Source organism: Mytilus edulis, chromosome 11 (genome assembly GCF_963676685.1).
Source record: "Mytilus edulis chromosome 11, xbMytEdul2.2, whole genome shotgun sequence".
In the NCBI taxonomy this organism is placed as follows: domain Eukaryota; kingdom Metazoa; phylum Mollusca; class Bivalvia; order Mytilida; family Mytilidae; genus Mytilus; species Mytilus edulis.
Genome location: NC_092354.1, coordinates 15,210,025 through 15,219,193, shown reverse-complemented (window position 1 = coordinate 15,219,193; position 9,169 = coordinate 15,210,025). Strand labels below are relative to the sequence as shown.

General features: G+C 32.4%; 1 protein-coding gene across 2 annotated transcripts in view; it reads right to left on the bottom strand.

The window, feature by feature from the left end:
• Window positions 1-6,410: 6,410 nt before the first annotated feature.
• Window positions 6,411-9,169, bottom strand: part of LOC139495212 (uncharacterized) — a 231,371-nt gene continuing 228,612 nt past the window's right edge. For both annotated transcript variants that reach the window (XM_071283431.1, XM_071283432.1), the window contains one exon: window positions 6,411-7,506. In XM_071283431.1, coding sequence (XP_071139532.1) covers window positions 6,722-7,506 — 785 coding nt within the window. In that variant the 3' untranslated portion in view covers window positions 6,411-6,721. The remainder of the gene's footprint in view (window positions 7,507-9,169) is intronic.

Here is a 9,169-nt window from a genome sequence, read left to right as displayed (position 1 = left end):
TAACAACTTTAGGTCACCGTACGGCCTTCAACAATGAGCAAAGCCCATACCGCATAGTCAGCTATAATAGGCCCCGATAAGATAATGTAAAACAATTCAAACCAGAACACTAACGGCCTTATTTATGTAATAAAAATGAACGGAAAACAAATATGTAACACATAAACAAACGACAACCACTGAATTACAGGCTCCTGATTTGGGACAGGCACATACATAAATAATGTGGCGGGGTTAAATATGTTAGCGGGATCCCAACCCGGCCCCTTACCTGGGACAGTGGTATAACAGTACAACATAAGAACGAACTATACAAATCAGTTGAAAAAGGCTTAACTCATCAGATGGACAAAAATAAAAGTGGACGTGGCCGGGTACTTATACATCCCGACACCAAAAGACACTATGAACAGATCTGAGAGTACTCGCATTTATCTGACAGCTAGTTCAAAGTCACTAACAACTAATAAAAAAATCATGCATTCAAGACTAAACTATCAATCCGTACACAATGGATTTAGTGTAAAGACGTCATAAACAGCCAGAGAAAAACATCACCTTGTGCAATGCCAAGTTACAGGTATCGACAGATTGTAGATCCATGAATATGTATATGTATATAACATACTAGTAATATTTAGTTAGCTTTTAATTTACTGATAACAAAATCAATATTTATACCAATAAAAACAATATTCAATGATCGTATTACAGTGTTGAATAGGTAACCTTTTAAAATAAATTTATTTAAAGGAGCGACAAGTTTACATGGATCATTTCTTAATTTCCGGGCACGGTTAACAACATTTCCGTAAAAATGAGGATGTGCTATCCCGTTTGAATAAGTTTTCTACAGGTACAACCAAACTTCAAAACCAAATCTTTATATCTATGGAAAAATTTAGTAAAGGTTTTAAGTAATTTATGGTAACGATATCCCTGGTTTAATTATTTACCAATAATACATAGGTTGCGTTCGTTAAAATCAAAAACGTCACAACAGACACGTGCATAGCGAACAAGTTGTGAAATATAAACATGCACCGTAAGATGGTGCCAAAGGAACATCACCATCTAAAAATGGAAAATTAACAATAGGGAACGAAAAATCGTCTCTTTTGTCGTAAATTTTATTGTGAGTTTCCCGTTTAAAACCGAAATATCTAAATCCAGGAAAGGACAGTTATTACCGCTAATTGTGTCAAATGAGGAATTCACAACCCATCTGCATTCTCCTTTACCCATCCCCAATCACCAGGACAAGGTAGATGTTGTGGATTCGTTGATGTCAAATGTCGTTGTAGTACTGTCGTACAAAACTAAAACAAATGTCTATATCAATCCGTATCAGCTTTACTGACCATATCAGGTTTCTTCCTCAATCGCAAAAATACATCGGTTACATCATTAAATATTTCCCACGTCTGCCACGCCGATGTCTTTCCCTATCCATGAAAAACAGTGACAGTGTCAAATCCAGTGAAAGCATGAAAAAATGGCAAAGCTTCTGATTTATGACCAAGTGCATGATTAATTTCTTGAATCGGAAGCCATCGCAGGTCTTTTCCTTTTCCAAATGCACCCAAAGTTTTCTATTTGTATTGTTTTGAAAAGAGACACCGCAAAACCACTACATGACAGTGTCTGAGCTGATTATCAATGAAGAACAAATATCTTTGTGGTTACTTCCTCGTGATTACAAGGAATTGAATTTGCTTTGCCGAAACAAATATCGGTTGGTCTGCTGTAATCACTAGAGTTTGCCCTGGATTAAAAAACGACACATTATCCCTGACCTTATACATCGAATATATTATGGTAGCAACTTAGTGAGCTTGTTCTTAAAATAATGGCATTAAGCAGGTAAGACACACTTCACTTGTTCCGCGTCTTTCTGAAAAATGAAATGATGACCATAAAATATTTTCGGACGTAACATCTTCACTCGATAAACTTACCGTATTTAACCACTCATCCTCGGCCGTATTTTTGCAAACTCACAAATAGATAATCGTGGTTAAGTATATAAGTTACATCGCCAGGCAGAATGAGTGGTTGTGGTTTTGTTTTGAGATATGCAGGTTTCATATTTATATAAGCAGCAGAGAGTTCAGGTACCTTTTTAGTTTTTGGTTAATTTATAGGTTATATTAACTGATCCCATCTTACGCCAATATTATCTTTCGTTGGATGTTGAAAAATAGAGATTCAGGTCCAATTAAGAGATGGTTTTGATGTTGTTGAGCTTAGGTTATTGTCTATGTTGTCGACTGCAGCTAGGGTAAACACTTTGCCCTTTAATAAAGACGGGCATATCACACCTTCATTTAATTAACGTTCAACAACAACTTCACCTAGTTGCGTTGATATATTTCCAATACCCGGTCGTAAGAGATACATAACCCATGTTGAAATGATGTACCTTTTAGCTGTCTCTTCATAATTTTTTAGTAACAGTCCAAGATTAACACAAAATAGTGTCTCGTGATCAGCTGAATATCTTTGTTGTACTGTAACCTTTTGACTGTTTGAATGTGATATTTATTATTATCAATTTTCAATATACTTATGTCAGTAGCCTATTCTAAATTAACCTATATATTAATATTGATATATTTATAACTGCACATTTCATTGTTCGAAATATGCCTATTAATATTTTATGTAGTATTGTTTAATTGCTGAATTATCATGATTATTACTATTTGTATACTAGTTGTAGGGGCCGTTGTCAATTATTGTAATTGAGTTTGTGCCAATAAAATATTTGTATTTGTATTTAAATCCCGTCCCTCATAATTCTTTTTATAATGACATTAATATTTTATAGTATTGTATGTATTCCTATATTATGTTATGTATTGTAATATTAATGGTGAGACGTAAAAAAAAACTATTTGTCTGGTATTGTATTGTATAGTATTCAGAGATGATGACTCATTTAACACCATTACGATCACCGTTTTAAGTGGTATCAATGTTGTTGAGAAAGAACTACCAGTAAATGAATTACCTGATGGCATAGAAGCAATTATATAGGATATAAATTCCTCTATGGAAGAACAAACAATGTGCTAACCTTATATTTTTACTGTGTTCTAATAAAAACGAAGATGTGGTATGTTTGCTAATGAGATAACTCTCCACAAAAGAGCTAATGACACATAAATTAACAACTACAGGTCAATACACGACCTTCAACAATGAACAAAGCTTATATCGCGCAGTCATTTTTAAGAGGCCCCGAAATAACAAAATGTAAACCATTCATTTCTTTACGATGTTACAATATCATTTATATCGAGTCATGATAACTAACAAGTCGTTAATCTTTTGTATGTGTAATACAGCATATTCCAATTGATATATTTTATCCTGCGTTTTTCTATGTTGTGATGTCATACTATTGTTTCAGAAAAAGGGAGAAGGTTTGGTACCATTAAAACGTTTAATCTCGCTGCAAATGTTTGCACCTGTCCTAAGTCAGGATTCTGATATACAGTAGTTATTTTATGTAATTTCTACGTGTTTCTCGTTTCTCGTATTTTATATAAATTAGACCTTTGATTTTCCCGTTTGAATGGTTTTACACTAGTAATTTTGGGGCCCTTTATAGCTTGTTGTTAGGTATGAGACAATTCTCCGTGTTGAAGGCCGTACATTGACCTATAATGGTTTACTTTTATAAATAGATTGACTTGGATGGAGAGTTGTCTCATTGGCACTCACACAACATCTTCCTATATCTATTGAGATATAAAATCATATGACGAAAGAGAGACAACTACTGATAAGATGTATATAATGGTCGTCCATAACCCAATTACCGGTGACATAAAGGGGAATCTAGATTCGGTATATCGATAATAAAGGCCCTAGGGGAACACAAGTTTAAAAAAATGAGAAAAATAAACATTTTAGTTTTTACACAACTAAAGGGAAAAGAGGTACAGTACTAACAAATAAGACAGTGTAAGAAGAATGGCCAAAAATGGCCTCAATATGCCACGAAGATCCATATGTAAGTAGTTATCCCCTTGATGAGTCCGAACTGATGATGACGAGAGATATGTTAGATCTATATAGATGTACAGGTTTTTATAAAAGACGTAATCAATAAAAAGAATTCCAATATTTTTTTTGTTCACAGTGTAAAACAAATTTATATCTTAATTTCCGCTAACAAATTCGTCCCCTTCTTTTAACTTGTTCATTCTTCTTGCCGTTTGATTTTTCTTATCAATACAGTGTAAAAAAAAATGAAAGATTAAATAACGCCTTTACTATATGTCGACTCGTATTATGTTAAGTTTTATTTACAATCGTACAATTACTGTAAACTTAGTTTAAATATATACATTAATAGTGGATTGGGGAACAAACTATTGTAATTTAAATGAATTCCTTTCCACTCTGCGGGTGCAAGTGCTGCCTTGTAGCGGCATTAACCTTTAACTTAGTAGCTTTCCGCGGATTCTTTTTTTTCGCAATGAAGTCTACTTTCAGCAAATTTTGCAAAAATTTCAATTCGCGATTTATATTACTTTGTTTGTGTATGTATAATAAGATCAAGCAGATCAAAGTTTAGCATATTTGCAACTATTTTCCTTGCATCTAAATTTCCATTGTTATAGCCTGTGGCTATTTTCGACTATTTGGTCTAATTATTGTCCGAATTTTTGTGCATTTTTATCTTTATGAATATTGTTTTTTTAACTTCTCTGTAACTTTGTACAATTGTACCTACATATTTTTGTGAGAATAAACTATCTATCTGTTGTCTCTTTGACGCCCTTCGTTTCAACATTTTAAAGCGTTTAAAATATTTTTCTTTTATAATACTCAAAAGTTACGATAATAAATCGCTTTTACATGTAAATCAACTACTAGTTTAGAAAGTTATTTAACGATCACGAAAAAATACATCGATTGAAAAGTAAAACATGGTCAGAAAAAACTTTTCGACCTAACCATCCTTTTTGGGGTTACTACCCTCATACTGAGTATAAAATATGGTAGGTCTTTCGTTTCTGCCTGTCTTGTAATTTGAGTTATCGCTATTTTGTGCATTTTTCCTTTGATCTTTTTTTGTGATAATTTTCATATCATGCTTCTCGCTTGATATGGAAAAATTATTGCTAGTAACTAAGGAGCCTCGTGGCGTTGCTAACGAAATTGACATTGAAATTGACAACGTCGTCACAGGTAAAATAGCGATAAACAGATTATCATTGGTCATCTCAACTCGATTGCTTTTCTCACTTTCGCTGTACCAGCTCAAGCGAGAAAATCAATCTCGTTGAGATAAGCAACATTAATCTATAAATACAAGTAACTTTCAGTTAGAATGATTGCAAATTTTGAGTAAGCTCATCTTAAATACTAACTTCTCAGATCATTCAACCAAATTATATCTTGCATTACCAAAGCAGGAAAAGAAAACGAATTTCCAAGTAATATTTGTGCACCATTATACAGTTTGAACATGTATAAATTACTGTAAAAAATAACACGAAATAATTTCATGCATTATACAGTTTGAACATGTATAAATAACTGTAAAAAATAACACGAAATAATTTCATGCATCCGAAGATATTTTCTTGATCTACCTTCATCAGGAACGCTCAAAGCAGAATTCTTGAAAGCCAATCATGATGCATCTTCGCTAGCCAAGGGTTACCATCCACTCCCGTTCACCCTTGGCGGATTGAGATACAATTTGAGACACAAGGTAAGGGTTTTTTTGGTTGCAGTCGAAACTCGCTGCATCCAATCAAAAAAAACGCCAATTTCAATCACGTGTTAATGTAGAAAGTGTTTGTAAACAATTGCCACGTGTTTATTGTGCAACAAGTCTTTATATTCCTAAACATACGACCACATTCAGTGACAATTTTAATATTTTTAATCGACTTATAGAAGTTCCATTGTATATTTCTTGCACAAGTGCATGAATGTTGATGTATATTTTTGTTTCCGGCTTTACCAAGCTTGTAGAATCTAGAGGCCAACGTGTTTTTACCTCGAAATTGAAAAGTTCAAGTGCTACCATTGGTCAAGAATAATGTATTCGGAATGGACGTAACTTTAATCTTCCGATAGATGGCACAACATTGATTTCACAAATGTAGACTTAATCTGCCAAGGCCAACTTTGCCTGAGGAAATTGAAACCTTATAAGCTTCCACATAAAATAAAGTCATCTTGATTTGGGTTTTGTTCGTCATGTTGTCAGCACTGTCCTGAATTTGGAGCATATTGGGCACAATTTATGATCATCATCACTATATTTAAATTATCAATTTACTATTTTTTTTAAATTTTATTTTTTAAAATAAATTAACAATAAATTATTAACAGGTTTGTTAAAACTAATAAATAATAACAAACTAAATTAAATATTCGTGAAATAGAGAGTCTGGTCTTGAGTGAAGGATATATAGGATATTTTCCATATATCATTCATATTATCACATTTAAAATGCTGTTGAATTTTAAAACTCCATTGTAAAATATCTAATCATAAAACAACATACAAACATTTGAGATCATATAACGAACTTATACTGCCTAAACAATTATAGGGTAGAGTAAAAAGCAATTTAAAATTCGTTAAACCGCTAGACAAGGCTTAAAATGTCAGAAAAGATTAGCTTTTAAAAAAAGCTTGACTTATATCGTTGTCTTATATCTGTATAAATTGCTCATAAATAATATTTTATTTACATTCTTGAACGTTAGACGACGAATTGTCTTTTCTGTACATCCCACACCTTGTGAGCCGAGGACTTATCTTACAATTAGGAGAAAATGTTTTGTGACTATCAGACACATCTTTCATTTCCAGATAATCACTGTCTGACGACGAACGATCCGACGACGAACTTTCTTTTTCATGTTGTTTGTCTGAAATTTGAAGTTTCCTTTTAATAGTTTCGGATATCTCAACTTCCGGTCGAACATAGTCATAGTCTTTTTCTTCACATTCTTCGCTTTCATCATGGTGATAATCTGTGACACTCGCTTCCGCTCGGAACAAATCTAATATTATTGATATTCCTGAAGAGTCATCATTTAAATGGCATTTGTGTGTTCCTTCAATTCCAGAGTCATGACTAAAATACAATTCACCGGTATGTGTAATATATAATTTCAATTCACCGTCAATATTTTCCTTCGAAAATGTTTGGACGATATTCCAGCGTGTTGGACACGCAACTTTACTGTCAACTTGAAACGATTCCGGGTCATGTGACTTTAGTTCGGACGGATCAATATTAATAATCCCAAGTTTGATATGACACCGGCTTGGTGTATTTCTGTTTTCAGATATTGCTTTTGTTTGAATTGTTACAGAATGTCCCAGTTTCAGTTTTTTGTTAAGACAGCACACCGCGGCGGGATTTTCCACGAGAAGTTTTACAGATCGTCTGTCTTCGTCTAAACATCGAATATTGCATCCGGTCACGTGATGAAAACATCTGTCATGAGTAGTTTCGGAGTCTGAAAATGGAAAATGGAAAATACAATTGTAATGTCATTTATAAATCAAAGTATCTTTATTTACCATGGTTCAAACCAGTAAACATATTAAAACAAATGAGTCCTAAAACAGAACATTGATGATTTGTTATTGTAAGTGCAAGAGCAGACGTCACTATAATTCACGTGCCAATTCTAAATTTCTAAATTGTGTCGTTAAGCAGGTTTTTTTCTCCAGTTGCGCGAGAATGAAGATAATATTATTGTATGACTGTCTTGTATATAAAGGGATTTGCATGCGGACATCAATTTTTAATTTGATGATAGCAAACACATACGTCGCAAGTAAACTAAAAATTATCAATTGAAATTGTTATTATAATAGTACAATACTTACAAGTTACAAATACATATGGCCATGTAACAAACAGAAATTTGAAACTATTTTTTCAGATAAGAGTGAAGATTTGGTATCATTACAATGTTTAACCCCGCTGCTGTTGTTTATACCTGTCCTTAGTCAGGAATCTGATACTTAGAAGTTGTCTTTTGTTGATGTGGTACAAATTTTTATTTTATAATGCATATATTCTACCATATATAGACTATTGTAGTTCAGTTTGGGGAAATTTATTACAAAAAGACTCAGATAGAATCATAAAACTTCAAAAAAGAGTAGCAAGAATTATACTGGAATGCGATATTTCTATTCCATCTAATTTCATGTTTACTTCTTTAAAATGGCTATCTTTTACCAAAAGAATAAAATACCAACAATCAATTTTAATGTATAAAATTGTAAATGGGCTAACACCTGATTACTTAGCAATTCTAAATATTGATGATGTGCAACGCCACAACTTACGATCTGTCTCTAATAATGATCTTTTTGTTCCAAGACCAAATACAAATTTTTATAAAAAATCTTTTCATTACTCTGCAACCAAAGTATGGAATAATTTACCACTCGAAATAAAAAAATGTCCTAATGTGGAATTATTTAAGAAACATAGTTATAATCATTTTCTTGAAAATTATATGCAAGTCAAATAATTTGTTTTTCTCTAACAAAACTATATCAAATATTGCCATTTATTACCCTTTGTATATTTCAATGATTGAATTGTTGTTTATATTAGTAATATATATTGTAATTTAATGTATCAATGTTAACTGTATGCATGTATTTTGTTTGAGGGCCTCAATGAAAATTAGACTATTTCTAATTGAGTTACCTTCTTTAAATACAGAATTTATTATTATTATTATTATCCGTGTTTCACGTTTCTCGATGTTTATAGCTTTTACAGTTGGTTTTCCCGTTTGAATGGTTATACAGTTATACTTTTTGGGACCCTTTATAGCTTGCTGTTTGGCGTGACTTTAACCTATAATGCTTTACTGTTTTAAATTGTTACTTGGATATAGAGTTAACATACAATACATGTATCTTTTTATTTTTATTCGAAGTCAGCTGAGAACAAATTAAATCAAAAACAATCCCGGTGCCTAAAAGAAAAAACCAAACAATCAAAACTAGTATGAAAACACGTAAACTTGCTCTTGACATTGTACTCATCCCATTCTGACTTTTATCAACCCGACACCCCAAATAAAAAAAATGAAAACAACCAAACAACCAAAACTTTTTATATTTAATCTCGAATGATTTTAAATGCAAGAA